This window comes from Procambarus clarkii, chromosome 40 (genome assembly GCF_040958095.1).
Source record: "Procambarus clarkii isolate CNS0578487 chromosome 40, FALCON_Pclarkii_2.0, whole genome shotgun sequence".
NCBI classification, from domain to species: Eukaryota; Metazoa; Arthropoda; class Malacostraca; order Decapoda; family Cambaridae; genus Procambarus; species Procambarus clarkii.
Window position 1 is genome coordinate 39,001,233 of NC_091189.1, and position 19,714 is coordinate 39,020,946.

General features: G+C 46.8%; 1 protein-coding gene across 1 annotated transcript in view; it reads right to left on the reverse strand.

Annotated features, from left to right (window-relative positions):
* LOC138372890 (uncharacterized) overlaps positions 1 to 5,313 on the reverse strand; it is a 7,564-nt gene extending 2,251 nt beyond the window's left edge. Inside the window, exons 1-5 of the mRNA XM_069338565.1 lie at positions 5,138 to 5,313; positions 3,039 to 3,145; positions 1,519 to 1,678; positions 554 to 660; positions 26 to 101 (exon numbers count right to left, since the gene is read on the reverse strand). Of these exons, the coding sequence (XP_069194666.1) occupies positions 26 to 101; positions 554 to 660; positions 1,519 to 1,678; positions 3,039 to 3,083 (388 nt within the window). The 5' untranslated portion in view covers positions 3,084 to 3,145; positions 5,138 to 5,313. The remainder of the gene's footprint in view (positions 1 to 25; positions 102 to 553; positions 661 to 1,518; positions 1,679 to 3,038; positions 3,146 to 5,137) is intronic.
* Positions 5,314 to 19,714: the final 14,401 nt, after the last annotated feature.

Sequence of the window (19,714 nt, forward strand, 5' to 3'; positions counted from 1 at the left end):
GAAGATTCAGCGGTATGCCATGCACCAGGCTCTCCGCTGTTTTCATTATTCGTCATATCCGACTCTGCTATGTGATGCACATGTATTCTTGCTTCACCACCCTGTAATGAAATATTGTTTGTTACTAATTGTTTTCAATAATACATTATTTTATTATATAATATTTAATTTATTAATTAAAAACCCTTTCCATATTATAGAAAAAAACTAAAACAAGAATCTATATAAAACTATAGAATAGAATAGACTAATAGAATAGAATATATATATCATATATATATATTTATATAAATAAATATATATATATATAAATATATGTATATATATTTATATATATATATATTATTATATCCTGTATTATTCCAGCCCATTATTAGAGATAGTAGCCACCTCTTATTTTGGTTTTCTTTCATTATTAGTGCTCAGAAAATTAAATATATCTACATATTTAGTCAAAATCAATTACATTATTTTATCTTATTCATAGCATAAATGTTCACAAAGATTACTAAAAAGAGATTGAATTAGACTACAGCAAATTGGCAAACTTTACCTTGTATCTGTTTCCACCGTGTTTGTTTGGGGCGTTCTTCAACATATCAGCAATACTTGTCTCAACATCTCTTTCAGTTGCATTAGTGTGGGTGTTGATACAGGCTTCTGGAAAGTTATAAGAATTAATTAATATATATAATTATAATTCTTTTTGTCAGGAGACAAGAAGCCACAGAGTAATAACATTGTTGGCTTTTATTTAGGTGTTCCCCTGTTCTCCAGTCTTCCTCCGTCCCCTCGTCCCCTTTGTCCTCCCCAGCATTCTCCATTCCCCTGTCCCCTCGTCCTCCCCACCATTACCCTCTCCTCTGTTCCCTCGTCTTCCCCACCATCCCCCCTGTCGTCCTCCCCACCATTCTAAACTACCTCATCCCATGCATTCCATGATGGTCTGATGCTTCCATCTGAAAATTGGGAACATCAAAAGATCTGACTTTCCCAATTTTCTGATGGGAACATCAAATGATCTGATATTCCCATCACTGAAAAATAAAAACAGATAAAAAAAATGATATGAAAAAATAGAAAATAAAATATACTCATGAAATGAACAGAATGGTTAACAACGCAGCTCAATTGCAATGCAATGTCACAATAACATTTAAATATACTTTAAGATATAATCTAGAAGAAAATAAGGATATTGAAACGGTTCATGAACTCTATTTCAATAAAGGACACTATGGGGAACTTTGAAAAATAGTTATTGAGTATAATTAGACAGACTTGTTGCTAGGCAGAGGAGTAATGAGATATATGGCAAATTTTGCAAAATATACAATGAAGGTACACAAACATTCATACCCAAACAAAGCAAAATGCTAGGTAAGAACAAAGCATTTGGCCCGTAGGAGAAAGGAGATACCCACAAGACTAGAATACAAGTCATTAACAAGCATGCAAGTATAATACATAATACATGCAGACATATATATAATCCAAAAAAATGTCAAATTTACGTACTTATTATTACATTACAAATATCCAAGGTTTTGAAGACACGTTTCCTCTTGCGCCCAACGAGTGAATACTGAGACCAGACCCCATAGGTCCCTATCCTCCTCATCATTCGTCTCACTGTGTCTCCACAGCTTGCACCGCCCATTTGAGACAGCGTCTGGACCTGTTAAAATAATGCATAAGCTGTAAGGTAATAGAGAATAATATATATCTTTCAATCTCAACATTAGATTTTCTAATTTCCAACTGTATTAAATAAATAGCATTAAAATATTTTCCTTCTTAACTATTACAAAAATCAACGAATTTGAGTAACTTTTGCTTTTGTTTTATTTGTACCTTAAACATAACACTGAACAATCAATTATGTGCCACCCCACCTTCCTTCATCTGCAAAAAAACTAATCAAAAGACATATGTACAAGGCTAAAAAAATTCAGCAACACTTACCATACTCAGGCTAAAAGAATTAAGCAACACTTACCATACTCTTTTTATATTCACTGTTAACTTTTAGCTCATGTGACAGACTTTCCACCTGCTCAACAGTTTCAAGTGGGGATGGAAGAATGTCTTCCAGGATTGGTATATCTCCATGTGTTTTTGACATATGGGTTTCCGTCATTTTGACAATATTCAGGAATTTTGCAAAAATAATGGCATTTACTATTTTTAAAAGATTATTAGCAAATTTACAGAAATGGTGCATTCGGAAGACAAAACCATGGTAGACATGGTTGGAACAAGTTAGGTGAGAGGGTGGTGGAGGCCAAAACCATAATCATAATCATCTGTATCAAACCTTATTACAGGTAAAACCAGTAGGCAGTCTACTGTATTTTATCAAACCGTTATTAGTATAATAGATCTCGTAATAATTTTGCAAAAATAATGGCATTTACTATTTTTAAAAGATTATTAGCAAATTTACAGAAATGGTGCATTCGGAAGACAAAACCGTGGTAGACATGGTTGGAACAAGTTAGGTGAGAGGGTGGTGGAGGCCAAAACCATAATCATAATCATCTGTATCAAACCTTATTACAGGTAAAACCAGTAGGCAGTCTACTGTATTTTATCAAACCGTTATTAGTATAATAGATCTCGTAATAATTTTGCAAAAATAATGGCATTTACTATTTTTAAAAGATTATTAGCAAATTTACAGAAATGGTGCATTCGGAAGACAAAACCAATTTTTCACTTTTGACAATTGAGCACCTGCTACATCCAGATTCTAGGGAGGAAAGGAAGGACGATCTTACTGGATCCCATAGCCTCTCCGAGGCACAAACCAGGCTTTTACATAACCCCCCCCCCTGCACCCGAGCTTTTTAAAATAGTAAATGCCATTATTTTTGCAAAATTATTTCGAGATCTATTATACTAATAACGGTAAATAAATAATAAATAGTAAATAAATCAAAATCAGTTACATTATTTTATCTTATTCATAGCATAAATGTTCTCGAAGATTACTAAAAAGAAATTGAATTAGACTACAGCAAATTGGCAAACTTTACCTTGTATCTGTTTCCACCGAGTTTGTTTGGGGCGTTCTTCAACATATCAGCAATACTTGTCTCAACATCTCTTTCAGTTGCATTAGTGTGGGTGTTGATACAGGCTTCTGGAAATTTATAAGAATTAATTAATATATATAATTATAATTCACTTTGCTATTCCCCATTCCACAGTCCTCTCGTCCTTCCCACTTCCCTGTCCCCACATCATCCCCACTATTCCCACTTCCCTGTCCCATCGTCCTCCTTACCATTTTCCCCTCCCCTGTCCTTCTTCCTCCCCCACCATCTCCCATTCACCTGTCCCTTTGTCCTCCCCAGCATTCCCCTGTCCCCACCATCCCCAACTCCCCAGTCCCCTCGTCCTCCCCACCATTACCCTCTCCTCTGTCCCCTCGTCTTCCCCACCATACCCCCCTCTCGTCCTCCCCACCATTCCAAATTACCTCATCCGATGCATTCTATAATGGTCTGATGCTTCCATCAGAAAATTGGGAACATCAAATGATCTGATATTCCCATCACTGAAAAATAAGAACAGCTAAAAAAATGAAATGAAAAAAATAAAAAAATAAACTATACTCATGAAATGAACAGTATGGTAAACAACACAGCTCAATTTCAATGCAATGTCACACAAAATTATTAAATCGAAATGAAAATAAATTGAAATCTATGAAAATTCAAATTATCAATACAATCGGAAATATTGAAATAATATCGCAACATAATATAGTGTGGGTTGCTCTTACGTGCAACAGACGGTGCTGTTTTTCAAAAAAGGCATGGTTTTACCTGTCACAAGTGTGGCATCTATACTTATACTCACGAAATGAACGGTATGGTAAACAACATAGCTCAATTGCAATGCAATGTCACAATAACATTTAATAACAATAATAACAATAACATTTAAATATACTTTAAGATATAATCTAGAAGAAAATAAGAACATTGAAACGGTTCATGAACTCGATTTCAATAAAGGACACTATGGGGAACTTTGAAAAACAGTTAATGAGTATAATTAGACAGACTTGTTGCTAGGCAGAGGAGTAAATAATGAGATATATGGCAAATTTTGCAAAATATACGGCACACAAACATTCATACCCAAACAAAGCAAAATGCTAGGTAAGAACAAAGCAGTTGGCCCGTAGGGGAAAGGAGATACCCACAAGACTGGAATACAAGTCATTAACAAGCACACAAGTACTACACTACACAACAACCGCACTACTACCAGAACTGGACGAATCACTACCAAAACAACACATTGCACATCACTACCAAAACAACACAACACAACACAAGCATTGGCAAAGAATTATAGACCAGTTGCACTAACATCCCACATAATAAAATTATTTGAGAGTGATCAGGAGTCAGATTACTAGTTTTATAGAGACCAATGACCTCCACAATCCAGGCCAACAAGGATTTAGAGCAGTTTCTATGATCGAGCCACTGAGATCTATAAAGAATTCTGATCAAGAAAGAGATCTAGGGGTGGTTTTAGATAGAAAACTATAACCTGAGGATCATATTAAGAACATTCTGCGAGGGGCCTATGCTACACTTTTTAACTTTAGAATTGCTTTTAAATACATAGGTCAAAAAGTTTTAAAAGTTTTAAAAGTTTTTTAAACCTCTCGTGTATCATGAGTGTGTTAAAGCATCAGATGGTGCATTCAGATGATGAATATTACCTAGTTCCTTCATCTGGGAAGAATGAACACATATTGGTGCATTCGGATGATAAAAACTAACTACTGTAGTTTAATTGATCAACAGACTGTATATCATATGCAGACTGTATGTGGATCTGCGGGCCACTCCAAACAACAGCCTGGTGGACCAAGCTCCACCAGGGCTAAAGCACAAAGTGATATAGATGTGATAGAGAAACTAGGTCAAATGGAGGAGTAGGTCTGTATATTAAACAGCACCTGACGTGCACAGAGCTACTAAACTCAATGTGGTGGTAGAGTGGTGGGGGGGGGGGGGGGGAAATTATTACGAGATCTATTATTCTAGAGAATAATGCATATAAATGCATATATGCATATAAATACAAAAGTAAATGTAAATAATTTTACCTTGCACCTAGATCCACCAAGCCTGTATGGCGCGCGTTTCAGTACTTCGGAAATCTAGAACTATCTTGAATCTCTAATCTGCAATGAAACAATACATATTATTGCACTTACCAAAACATGGATGAATGTAGAAAATACAGAACTATTAGCTGAATATCAAATAAATGGATTTAATCTATTTCACACAGATAGATATATTAGATATTATATTATATTCCTTTCCTCCCTAGAATCTGGATGTAGCAGGTGCTCAATTGTCAAAAGTGAAAAATTTGGTTTATTTAACATACACGCCATAGACCGGCTTGGGAAAAAAAGTTCATAAAACCCAGGGGCCATAGACCGGCTTGGGAAAAAAAGTTCGTAAAACCCAGGGGCCATAGACCGGCTATAAAAGAAAATTTGAGAAAACCCTGGGGCCATAGAACGGCTATTTAATCCCCTTGAACGGACCTGTGCATGGACCACTGAGGCATAAAAAAAAACACGGGCCATAGACCGGCTTGGGAAAACAAGCTAGGTTAGGCTAGGTAAAAAAGAAAGGAGCTAGGTTAGACTATGTATGTTTAAATCTCTGATTTAAACAGAGCCAGTGTTCAGTCAAATAACTGAATTTATCAAATCTTATCCTTGTATAATATACAAGCTGATGTGAGATCCCTGTCTACAGGTGGACTGGAACTATTATCCAGTAGGCAGTCTACTGTATTTTATCAAACCGTTATTAGTATAATAGATCTCGTAATAATTTTGCAAAAATAATGGCATTTACTATTTTTAAAAGATTATTAGCAAATTTACAGAAATGGTGCATTCGGAAGACAAAACCAATTTTTCACTTTTGACAATTGAGCACCTGCTACATCCAGATTCTAAAAAAGTTCGTAAAACCCAGGGGCCATAGACCGGCTATGAAAGAAAATTTGAGAAAACCCTGGGGCCATAGAACGGCTATTTAATCCCCTTGAACGGACCTGTGCATGGACCACTGAGGCATAAAAAAAAACACGGGCCATAGACCGGCTTGGGAAAAAGAAGTTCGTAAAACCCTGGGGCCATAGAACGGCTATTTAATCCCCTTGAACGGACATGTGCATGGACCACTGAGGCATCGAAAAAAAACATGGGCCATAGACCGGCTTGGGAAAACAAGCTAGGTTAGGCTAGGTAAAAAAGAAAGGAGCTAGGTTAGACTATGTATGTTTAAATCTCTGATTTAAACAGAGCCAGTGTTCAGTCAAATAACTGAATTTATCAAATCTTATCCTTGTATAATATACAAGCTGATGTGAGATCCCTGTCTACAGGTGGACTGGAACTATTATCCAGTAGGCAGTCTACTGTATTTTATCAAACCGTTATTAGTATAATAGATCTCGTAATAATTTTGCAAAAATAATGGCATTTACTATTTTTAAAAGATTATTAGCAAATTTACAGAAATGGTGCATTCGGAAGACAAAACCAATTTTTCACTTTTGACAATTGAGCACCTGCTACATCCAGATTCTAAAAAAGTTCGTAAAACCCAGGGGCCATAGACCGGCTATGAAAGAAAATTTGAGAAAACCCTGGGGCCATAGAACGGCTATTTAATCCCCTTGAACGGACCTGTGCATGGACCACTGAGGCATAAAAAAAAACACGGGCCATAGACCGGCTTGGGAAAAAGAAGTTCGTAAAACCCTGGGGCCATAGAACGGCTATTTAATCCCCTTGAACGGACATGTGCATGGACCACTGAGGCATCGAAAAAAAACATGGGCCATAGACCGGCTTGGGAAAACAAGCTAGGTTAGGCTAGGTAAAAAAGAAAGGAGCTAGGTTAGACTATGTATGTTTAAATCTCTGATTTAAACAGAGCCAGTGTTCAGTCAAATAACTGAATTTATCAAATCTTATCCTTGTATAATATACAAGCTGATGTGAGATCCCTGTCTACAGGTGGACTGGAACTATTATCCAGTAGGCAGTCTACTGTATTTTATCAAACCGTTATTAGTATAATAGATCTCGTAATAATTTTGCAAAAATAATGGCATTTACTATTTTTAAAAGATTATTAGCAAATTTACAGAAATGGTGCATTCGGAAGACAAAACCAATTTTTCACTTTTGACAATTGAGCACCTGCTACATCCAGATTCTAAAAAAGTTCGTAAAACCCAGGGGCCATAGACCGGCTATGAAAGAAAATTTGAGAAAACCCTGGGGCCATAGAACGGCTATTTAATCCCCTTGAACGGACCTGTGCATGGACCACTGAGGCATAAAAAAAAAACACGGGCCATAGACCGGCTTGGGAAAAAGAAGTTCGTAAAACCCTGGGGCCATAGAATGGCTATTTAATCCCCTTGAACGGACATGTGCATGGACCACTGAGGCATCGAAAAAAAACATGGGCCATAGACCGGCTTGGGAAAACAAGCTAGGTTAGGCTAGGTAAAAAAGAAAGGAGCTAGGTTAGACTATGTATGTTTAAATCTCTGATTTAAACAGAGCCAGTGTTCAGTCAAATAACTGAAATTATCAAATCTTATCCTTGTATAATATACAAGCTGATGTGAGATCCCTGTCTACAGGTGGACTGGAACTTCTATCAACTAATCCATACATCAAACCTGTCCCTTACAGCCCACAATCTATCATTAGGAAAACCATGTGAGAAATCTTTAAGGAATTCTGATAAAGAAAGAGATCTAGGGGTGGTTCTAAATAGAAAACTATCACCTGAGGACCACATAAAGAACATTGTGTGAGGAGCCTATGCCATGCATTCCAACTTCAACAGCATGTTGTGGGGTGCCGATATTGTGTGCTAGGTTAGGCTAGGTTAGGCTAGGTAAAAAAGAAAGGAGCTAGGTTAGACTATGTATGTTTAAATCTCTGATTTAAACAGAGCCAGTGTTCAGTCAAATAACTGAATTTATCAAATCTTATCCTTGTATAATATACAAGCTGATGTGAGATCCCTGTCTACAGGTGGACTGGAACTTCTATCAACTAATCCATACATCAAACCTGTCCCTTACAGCCCACAATCTATCATTAGGAAAACCATGTGAGAAATCTTTAAGGAATTCTGATAAAGAAAGAGATCTAGGGGTGGTTCTAAATAGAAAACTATCACCTGAGGACCACATAAAGAACATTGTGTGAGGAGCCTATGCCATGCATTCCAACTTCAACAGCATGTTGTGGGGTGCCGATATTGTGTGCTAGGTTAGGCTAGGTTAGGCTAGGTAAAAAAGAAAGGAGCTAGGTTAGACTATGTATGTTTAAATCTCTGATTTAAACAGAGCCAGTGTTCAGTCAAATAACTGAATTTATCAAATCTTATCCTTGTATAATATACAAGCTGATGTGAGATCCCTGTCTACAGGTGGACTGGAACTTCTATCAACTAATCCATACATCAAACCTGTCCCTTACAGCCCACAATCTATCATTAGGAAAACCATGTGAGAAATCTTTAAGGAATTCTGATAAAGAAAGAGATCTAGGGGTGGTTCTAAATAGAAAACTATCACCTGAGGACCACATAAAGAACATTGTGTGAGGAGCCTATGCCATGCATTCCAACTTCAACAGCATGTTGTGGGGTGCCGATATTGTGTGCCATCACATGTAAACCAATCAAGCCCACAAATACGTCAACATGGACCAGCATTACACCGTCTAACATACTCTGTCAGATGTAACAACTAAATTTGTGAATTCAAGACCTAATCTATTGCATAACACAGTGTTAGTACGAGAAAAACATTACTTACATTCGAAGCCGTGTTTTAAAATGGCGGCGGTCTGGTACTGACGCTCCAAACTGTGTGTTCGTTTGCGTATGATGAACGTGTGACAATTTACTACAACAATTATTTAATTATTCTTATTCTTTATTTTAATATTTTTAGGGTACATGAAATTTCAAACTTATTTGCACACAATAATATAATTGCATTGTCATAACCTTTATATATTACGGAAAATACGATGACATGAACGAAGTCAAAGTGAAGTTGAAGTCAAAGTCATTCGCCGAACGTATTAGTCATTTTTTTTCTCCCAAACGATAGGGGTAACAAATCCACAGAGAATATAAGAAATTGAAATTGAAATTGAAATTGAAATAAGTTTAGAGAGAATATAAGTGTACAGTAAAGTCAATTTTATTCAGGAAAGTACATACATAGTTGATTTACAAACATAATGTTGGATTTATAGATAGAGCTAGTGCATACAATACCTAAAGCCACTATAGTAGGCCTATAGCATTTCAGGCAACCGGGCAGTATATATGGACCCCTTACTCAAATCTCTGAATATGTTAGATATTAAGTCCCTGCACATACTCTCATGTGTATTTTATATATATAAAACGCTGCACTGTAATGTCAATCCTGACCTTAAAAGCTTCCTAGAAGGTTGTAACAGATCCCATGAGCACCACACCAGAAACAAATACCTATTTGATATTCCAAGAGTACGACTTAGTCAAACTAGAAATGCTTTACAAATCAAGAGACCTCGAATGTGGAATGACCTTCCCAATTATGTTAAAAACTGTACCTCTCCCAACCAGTTTAAGATAAATAAAGATAAATTTATAAGTTAAGAAAAATTCCACAAATCAACAACCCTGTTACTGACCCTGTATTTACCCAAGTCTTTCCTAAATCTAAACTTATCCAATTTATACCCATTGTTTCGTGTTCTATCTTGTGTTGACAATTTTAATACCCTATTAATATCCCCTTTGTTATATCTATTCAGGAAATTGTGGTTGATCTCGAACCCATTGATAATGTGACGACTTATACAGAATTTTGTAACTATATCATCAAGATTGTAACCAGCTTAGCTAAATGTAGTGTGGGGTTCAGTCCCTAAGCCCATATATGTGCCTCTCTAACCATTTAGGTTACAGGGCAAAAACATAAAAACAAAGGTAACTGCAGAAGGCCTATTGGCCCATACCAGGCAGCTCCTATCTATAACAGATAAACACTAAGTACTACCTAATTAACTCAATGTAACCTACCAACCTAACCCCCATAATGTCAATCCATATCTTTTATTTTAAACAATGCTGTTTTGTTGACCAAATTGGATTTTTACTCTTTTTCTGTCATGTTTCTCCCACCCCTGTTTTTTCCCTTTTTTCTTATTTTTTCTCAACATAATTCATACTTTAATTATGCGGATCAGGACATCACCTGATCAAACACATCAAACATCGTTTGACCACCATCAAACACACACATTTCGTGTGTGTTTGACGCTCACTGATATGTACCAGCGTTGTTTTATATATGGTGCTATTCTATCTTACGCTTTGTTGCTCTTTTTTACCTACGGGCTCATAGAACATTCTATTGCGAAAACATTGGCACAAAAATGAATGACGTACATACAATAATAATGTCAGGACAGTGATATAATTATAAACTTTCAAAGCACTGTATCGCCCATGTGTCGTCTTGTCACCAATACTGGGTAACAGTTCCGCCACTTCCCACACTCTTGCGGGTGGGCAGCGACCATTATTCTACGTTTATATTCATATCACCGTGTTGGGAATTTCATTGCGAGTACATTGATACCAAAATTAACGCTGTAGGACAAGTGTGGAAGTGATAACAATCCCAAGAGTAAAAACATTTTGTTGCTCTTGGGCACTCACGGCGAGTCATCTACGTAGGTATTTATTGGGTGCTGGTATTCATATAACTTTTGGTGACCGTTTTTGCTGATTTTCTTCTAGAGAATGTTATTGCGAACACGTTGGTACCAAAATGAAATACATAGCTCGAGAACTAAGGTCAGGAGAGTAAAAAGAGTATACACATTTTTGTTTTGACGCTTAATTAAGGTTATTGTGAGTACTCATCGCCTGCCTAGAAACTGGAACTAGTAATTCCATCTATCATACATATCATACAAGAGGAGCCACACATCTATGGATCATCCAATAAAATCAGCAGACTTCTAGATGTTACTACTGCTCGGCTTAGACTCGGTTACAAGTATCTCTGGGAATTCTCATTATCTGCTGATGTAGACCTGACCAAATGTAAACTGTGTCAACAAAATTATTCGCACACCCTCCGTCACTATGTGATGGAGTGCGAAAAGATACATGAATTTAGAGACAATTCTATAACCAATGTTCCAGCGATGTGTCAATATTTCATTCAAAATGATCTGCTACCAGAAATTTTAGCCAAATATCCCCAGTTTGCTAACTGTAGATAACAACTAAGTGATTGTAACCTATCCACCGCTGCCCACTGGATGGGGGACGGTGTGCAGGACAAACATATAAATTTTGATACTAGCTCTCCACATATGTCAGTTGCTTAATTTAGAACCTGTACTTGAGGTCGATCTCGAACCCATTGTTGATGTGATGACTTATATTGAATTTTGTAACTAGCTCATCAAGATTGTAACTTGCTTAGCTAAATGAATTGTGGGGTTCAGTCCCTGAGCCCATTATGTGCCTCTGTAACCCTTTCCACAACCGCCCACAAGATGGGTATGGGGTGCATAATGGGGTGGGGTGTCTTGGCCAAACGTGCCACATCAAAACCACAAGTTGACATTGAATGTGAATTAACAATGAGACAAGTAAGATTTATACTAATACATTTATACTAACTCTGTTGAGCGTTGACCATTTATACATCAAATCTGTTGATGTGAGCACTTTAGTTTAGTCTGCCGTTTAAAGAAAAAAAGAGCATATCAATGGTATATCACAGAAAACGAATTTATCATAAACTCATGTATTTGTCTTATCATATTGAACTGCATTCATATTTTTAATATATAACAATATGAATATACAAATTTCTGTAAATCCCCTACCTTGTTGGAATCTGTGGAAATGAATGAGCAAATGTGCTGGCTGAAGGCGCTGAAGGAAACCACATTGGTTTCATTTTGGATACAAATGTCCATGGAAATTCAAAATGGAAACTAATTATATAGTTGAACCTGCAGAGACGAGTTTAAGAATCTGTGTTGAGAGTGATGGACACAGCCTTCACAATTATACTTCAGAGAATGTAAACATCTAAGAGTCATTAGAAATATGTGTAGAATAATAAACCCTACATTGTTTGAGTTAGGGAAAACACCATTTGTGATATATAGATACTATAGCTGTTCCTAAAGATTCACCCTTTTTTGCACCAGCAAGATAACATATAAGATTTTAAGAGTTGACGAATGTTAATATTCTTGTTTGATAAACTGTGAACTTGAGACATAGTTAATAAGAACATATTAACACAACAAAATGTTTTCAGAATCCTTAACACCACTTTCCAACAACTTATATAATTTATATAAATTATTTTAGAGAATAATACATAAATTATATATTTAAACATGATATAGTGTTTAGTGGAATGTATAAGGAGTCAAATTGTGTTAAAAAGAGCAATTTTTAGAAGATTTGGAAAAATACTTTTTTCTGTTCAAATTATAACTAAATGGATTATAAAGGTTTCACTCAGCCAATATATATCATTCACAATTTATTAATGAATTTTACAAAAAAACACCATAAATTTTATATTTAAACATGTAAAAACTATTTGTTTTACATTTGGAAGAAAATAATTGTAGAAAAACAATTTATAATTAAACCTTTGTGTTTGGATTTTTTGAGTAAAAGTTTCTCAAAGGCTTTCCTGCACCATTCTCAATGCAAATCATTCCCACACCTATGGCAAGAGATAGGCGAACGTTGTGTAGATGATTTGTGTTTGCTGGGTACCGCCCACACGGTAGGTATGGGGTCCACTACCGCCCACAGGGTCGGTAGGGGGTCCACTGCTGCCCACAGGGTCGGTAGTGGGTCCACTACCGCCCAGAGGGTCGGTAGGGGGTCCACTAGCGCCCACAGGGACGGTTGGGGTCCAATACCGCCCACAGGGTCGGTAGGGGGTCCACTACCGCCCACAGGGTCGGTAAGGGGTCCACTATCGCTCAACAGGGTCTGTATGGGTTCCACTACCGCCCACACGGTAGGTAGGGGTCCACTACCGCCCACAGGGTCTGTAGGGGGTCCACTACCGCCCACAGGGTCTGTAGGGGGTCCACTACCGCCCACAGGGTCTGTAGGGGGTCCACTACCGCCCACAGGGTCGGTAGGGGGTCCACTACCGCCTACAGGGTCTGTAGGGGGTCCACTACCGCCCACAGGGTCTGTAGGGGGTCCACTACCGCCCACAGGGTCTGTAGGGGGTCCACCACCGCCCACAGTGTCTGTAGGGGGTCCACTACCGCCCACAGGGTCGGTAGGGGGTCCACTACCGCCTACAGGGTCTTTAGGGGGTCCACTACCGCCCACACGGTAGGTAGGGGGTCCACTACCGCCCACAGGGTCTGTACGGGGTCCACTACCGCCCACAGGGTCTGCAGGGGGTCCACTACCGCCCACAGGGTCGGTAGGGGGTCCACTTCCGCCCACAGGGTCAGTAGGGGGTCCACTACCGCCCACAGGTCGGTAGTGGGTCCACTGCCGCCCACACGGTAGGTAGGGGGTCCACTGCCGCCCACAGGGTCGGTAGGGGGTCCACTACCGCCCACAGGGTCGGTAGGGGGTCCACTACCGCCCACAGGGTCGGTAGTGGGTCCACTGCCGCCCACAGGGTCGGTAAGAGGTCCACTACCGCCCACAGGGTCGGTAGGGGGTCCACTACCGCCCACAGGGTCAGTACGGGGTCCACTACCGCCCACAGGGTCGGTAGGGGGGTCCACTACTGCCCACAGGGTCGGTAGGGGGTCCACTGCCGCCCACAGGGTCGGTAGTGGGTCCACTGCCGCCCACAGGGTCGGTAAGAGGTCCACTACCGCCCACAGGGTCGGTAGTAAGTCCACTACCGCCCACAGGGTCGGTAGTGGGTCCACTTTCGCCCACAGGGTCGGTAGGGGGTCCACTACCGCCCACAGGGTTGGTAGGGTGTCCACTACCGCCCACAGGGTCGGTAGTGGGTCCACTGCCGCCCACACGGTAGGTAGGGGGTCCACTGCCGCCCACAGGGTCGGTAGGGGGTCCACTACCGCCCAAACGGTAGGTAGGGGGTCCACTACCGCCCACAGGGTCGGTAGGGGGTCCACTGCCGCCCACAGGGTCAGTAGGGGGTCCACTACCACCCACAGGGTCGGTAGTGGGTCCACTACCGCCCAGAGGGTCGGTAGGGGGTCCACTAGCGCCCAGAGGGTCGGTAGGGGGTCCACTACCGCCCAGAGGGTCGGTAGGGGGTCCACTACCGCCCAGAGGGTCGGTAGGGGGTCCACTAGCGCCCACAGGGTCGGTAGGGGGTCACCCTACCGCCCACAGGGTCGGTAGGGGGTCCACTACCGCCCACAGGGTCGGTAAGGGGTCCACTACCGCCCACAGGGTCTGTAGGGGGTCCACTACCGCCCACAGGGTCGGTAGGAGGTCCACTACCGCCTACAGGGTCTGTAGGGGGTCCACTACTGCCCACACGGTAGGTAGGGGGTCCATTACCGCCCACAGGGTCTGTAGGGGGTCCACTACCGCCCACAGGGTCTGTAGGGGGTCCACAACCGCCCACAGGGTCTGTAGGGGGTCCACTACCGCCCACAGGGTCGGTAGGGGGTCCACTACCGCCCACAGGGTCGGTAGGGGGTCCACTACCGCCCACAGGGTCGGTAGTGGGTCCACTGCCGCCCACACGGTAGGTAGGGGGTCCACTGCCGCCCACAGGGTCGGTAGGGGGTCCACTACCGCCCACAGGGTCGGTAGGGGGTCCACTACCGCCCACAGCGTCGGTAGTGGGTCCACTGCCGCCCACAGGGTCGGTAAGAGGTCCTCTACCGCCCACAGGGTCGGTAGGGGGTCCAGTACCGCCCACAGGGTCAGTACGGGGTCCACTACCGCCCACAGGGTCGGTAGGGGGGTCCTCTACTGCCCACAGGGTCGGTAGGGGGTCCACTGCCGCCCACAGGGTCGGTAGTGGGTCCACTGCCGCCCACAGGGTCGGTAAGAGGTCCAATACCGCCCACAGGGTCGGTAGTGGGTCCACTACCGCCCAAAGGGTCGGTAGTGGGTCCACTTTCGCCCACAGGGTCGGTCGGGGGTCCACTACCGCCCACAGGGTCGGTAGGGGGTCCACTACCGCCCACAGGGTCGGTAGTGGGTCCACTGCCGCCCACAGGGTCAGTAGGGGGTCTACTACCGCCCACAGGGTCGGTAGTGAGTCCACTACCGCCCACAGGGTCGGTAGGGGGTCCACTACCGCCCACAGGGACTGTAGGGGGTCCACTACTGCCCACAGGGTCTGTAGGGGGTCCACTACCGCCCACAGGATCGGTAGGGGGTCCACTACCGCCCACAGGGTTGGTAGGGGGTCCACTACCGCCCACAGGGTCGGTAGTGGGTCCACTGCCGCCCACACGGTAGGTAGGGGGTCCACTGCCGCCCACAGGGTCGGTAGGGGGTCCACTACCGCCCAAACGGTAGGTAGGGGGTCCACTACCGCCCACAGGGTCGGTAGTGGGTCCACTGCCGCCCACAGGGTCAGTAGGGGGTCCACTACCGCCCACAGGGTCGGTAGTGGGTCCACTACCGCCCAGAGGGTTGGTAGGGGGTCCACTAGCGCCCAGAGGGTCGGTAGGGGGTCCACTACCGCCCACAGGGTCGGTAGGGGGTCCACTACCGCCCAGAGGGTCGGTAGGGGGTCCACTAGCGCCCACAGGGTCGGTAATGGGTCCACTACCGCCCACAGGGTCGGTAGGGGGTCCACTACCGCCCACAGGGTCGGTAAGGGGTCCACTACCGGCCACAGGGTCTGCAGGGGGTCCACTACCGCCCACACGGTAGGTACGGGTCCACTACCGCCCACAGGGTCTGTAGGGGGTCCACTACCGCCCACAGGATCTGTAGGGGGTCCACTACCGCCCACAGGGTCTGTAGGGGGTCCTCTACCGCCCACAGGGTCGGTAGGGGGTCCACTACCGCCTACAGGGTCTGTAGGGGGTCCACTACCGCCCACAGGTTCTGTAGGGGGTCCACTACCGCCCACAGGGTCTGTAGTGGGACCACTACCGCCCACAGGGTCGGTAGGGGGTCCACTACCGCCCACAGGGTCTGTAGGGGGTCCACTACCGCCCACAGGGTCTGTAGGGGGTCCACTACCGCCCACAGGGTCTGTAGGTGGTCCTCTACCACCCACAGGGTCGGTAGGGGGTCCACTACCGCCTACAGGGTCTGTAGGGGGTCCACTACCGCCCACAGGGTCTGTAGGGGGTCCACTACCGCCCACAGGGTCTGTAGGGGGTCCACTACCGCCCACAGGGTCGGTAGGGGGTTTACTACCGCCTACAGGGTCTGTAGGGGGTCCACTACCGCCCACACGGTAGGTAGGGGGTCCACTACCGCCCACAGGGTCTGTAGGGGGTCCACTACCGCCCACAGGGTCTGTAGGGGGTCCACTACCGCCCACAGGGTCTGTAGGGGGTCCAATACCGCCTACAGGGTCGGTAGGGGGTCCACTACCGCCCACAGGGTCGGTAGGGGGTCCACTACCGCCCACAGGGTCGGTAGTGGGTCCACTGCCGCCCACACGGTAGGTAGGGGGTCCACTGCCGCCCACAGGGTCGGTAGGGGGTCCACTACCGCCCACAGGGTCAGTAGGGGGTCCACTACCGCCCACAGCGTCGGTAGTGGGTCCACTGCCGCCCACAGGGTCGGTAAGAGGTCCACTACCCCCCACAGGGTCGGTAGGGGGTCCACTACCGCCCACAGGGTCAGTACGGGGTCCACTACCGCCCACAGGGTCGGTAGGGGGGTCCACTACTGCCCACAGGGTCGGTAGGGGGTCCACTGCCGCCCACAGGGTCGGTAGTGGGTCCACTGCCGCCCACAGGGTCGGTAAGAGGTCCACTACCGCCCACAGGGTCGGTAGTGGGTCCACTACCGCCCACAGGGTCGGTAGTGGGTCCACTTTCGCCCACAGGGTCGGTAGGGGGTCCACTACCGCCCACAGGGTCGGTAGGGGGTCCACTACCGCCCACAGGATCGGTAGTGGGTCCACTGCCGCCCACAGGGTCAGTAGGGGGTCTACTACCGCCCACAGGGTCGGTAGTGAGTCCACTACCGCCCACAGGGTCGGTAGGGGGTCCACTACCGCCCACAGGGTCTGTAGGGGGTCCACTACTGCCCACAGGGTCTGTAGGGGGTCCACTACCGCCCACAGGGTCAGTAGGGGGTCCACTACCGCCCACAGGGTTGGTAGGGGGTCCACTACCGCCCACAGGGTCGGTAGTGGGTCCACTGCCGCCCACACGGTAGGTAGGGGGTCCACTGCCGCCCACAGGGTCGGTAGGGGGTCCACTACCGCCCAAACGGTAGGTAGGGGGTCCACTACCGCCCACAGGGTCGGTAGGGGGTCCACTGCCGCCCACAGGGTCAGTAGGGGGTCCACTACCACCCACAGGGTCGGTAGTGGGTCCACTACCGCCCAGAGGGACGGTAGGGGGTCCACTAGCGCCCAGAGGGTCGGTAGGGGGTCCACTACCGCCCACAGGGTCGGTAGGGGGTCCACTACCGCCCAGAGGGTCGGTAGGGGGTCCACCAGCGCCCACAGGGTCGGTAGGGGGTCCACTACCGCCCACAGGGTCGGTAGGGGGTCCACTACCGCCCACAGGGTCGGTAAGGGGTCCACTACCGCCCACAGGGTCTGTAGGGGGTTCACTACCGCCCACATGGTAGGTAGGGGTCCACTACCGCCCACAGGGTCGGTAAGAGGTCCACTACCGCCCACAGGGTCGGCAGGGGGTTCACTACCGCCCACAGGGTCAGTACGGGGTCCACTACCGCCCACAGGGTCGGTAGGGGGTCCACTACCGCCTACAGGGTCTGTAGGGGGTCCACTACCGCCCACAGGGTCTGTAGGGGGTCCACTACCGCCCACAGGGTCTGTAGGGGGTCCACTACCGCCCACAGGGTCGGTAGGGGGTTCACTACCGCCTACAGGGTCTGTAGGGGGTCCACTACCGCCCACACGGTAGGTAGGGGGTCCACTACCGCCCACAGGGTCGGTAGGGGGTCCACTACCGCCCACAGGGTCTGTAGGGGGTCCACTACTGCCCACAGGGTCTGTAGGGGGTCCACTACCGCCCACAGGGTCGGTAGGGGGTCCACTACCGCCCACAGGGTTGGTAGGGGGTCCACTACCGCCCACAGGGTCGGTAGTGGGTCCACTGCCGCCCACACGGTAGGTAGGGGGTCCACTGCCGCCCACAGGGTCGGTAGGGGGTCCACTACCGCCCAAACGGTAGGTAGGGGGTCCACTACCCCCCACAGGGTCGGTAGGGGGTCCACTGCCGCCCACAGGGTCAGTAGGGGGTCCACTACCGCCCACAGGGTCGGTAGTGGGTCCACTACCGCTCAGAGGGTCGGTAGGGGGTCCACTAGCGCCCAGAGGGTCGGTAGGGGGTCCACTACCGCCCACAGGGTCGGTAGGGGGTCCACTACCGCCCAGAGGGTCGGTAGGGGGTCCACTAGCGCCCACAGGATCGGTAGGGGGTACACTACCGCCCACAGGGTCGGTAGGGGTCCACTACCGCCCACAGGGTCGGTAAGGGGTCCACTACCGCCCACAGGGTCTGTAGGGGGTCCACTACCGCCCACACGGTAGGTAGGGGTCCACTACTGCCCACAGGGTCTGTAGGGGGTCCACTACCGCCCACAGGGTCTGTAGGGGGTCCACTACCGCCCACAGGGTCGGTAGGGGGTCCTCTACCGCCCACAGGGTCGGTAGGGGGTCCACTACCGCCTACAGGGTCTGTAGGGGGTCCACTACCGCCCACAGGGTCTGTAGGGGGTCCACTACCGCCCACAGGGTCTGTAGGGGGTCCACTACCGCCCACAGGGTCGGTAGGGGGTCCACTACCGCCTACAGGGTCTGTAGGGGGTCCACTACCGCCCACACGGTAGGTAGGGGGTCCACTACCGCCCACAGGGTCTGTAAGGGGTCCACTACCGCCCACAGGGTCGGTAGGGGGGTCCACTACTGCCCACAGGGTCGGTAGGGGGTCCACTGCCGCCCACAGGGTCGGTAGTGGGTCCACTGCCGCCCACAGGGTCGGTAAGAGGTCCACTACCGCCCACAGGGTCGGTAGTGGGTCCACTTTCGCCCACAGGGTCGGTAGGGGGTCCACTACCGCCCACAGGGTCGGTAGGGGGTCCACTTCCGCCCACAGGGTCGGTAGGGGGTCCACTACTGCCCACAGGGTCGGTAGGGGGTCCACTACCGCCCACAGGGTCAGTAGGGGGTCCACTACCGCCCACAGCGTCGGTAGGGGGTCCACTCCTGCCCACAGGGTCGGTAGCGGGTCCACTACCGCCCACTGGGTCGGTAGGGGGTCCACTACCGCCCACAGTGTCTTTATGAGGTTCACTACCGCCCACAGGGTCGGTAGGGAGTCCACTGCCGCCCACTGGGTCGGTAGCGGGTCCACTACCGTCCACAGGGTCGGTAGGGGGTCCACTACCGCCCACATGGTCGGAATGATGTCCACTACCGCCCACAGGGTCGG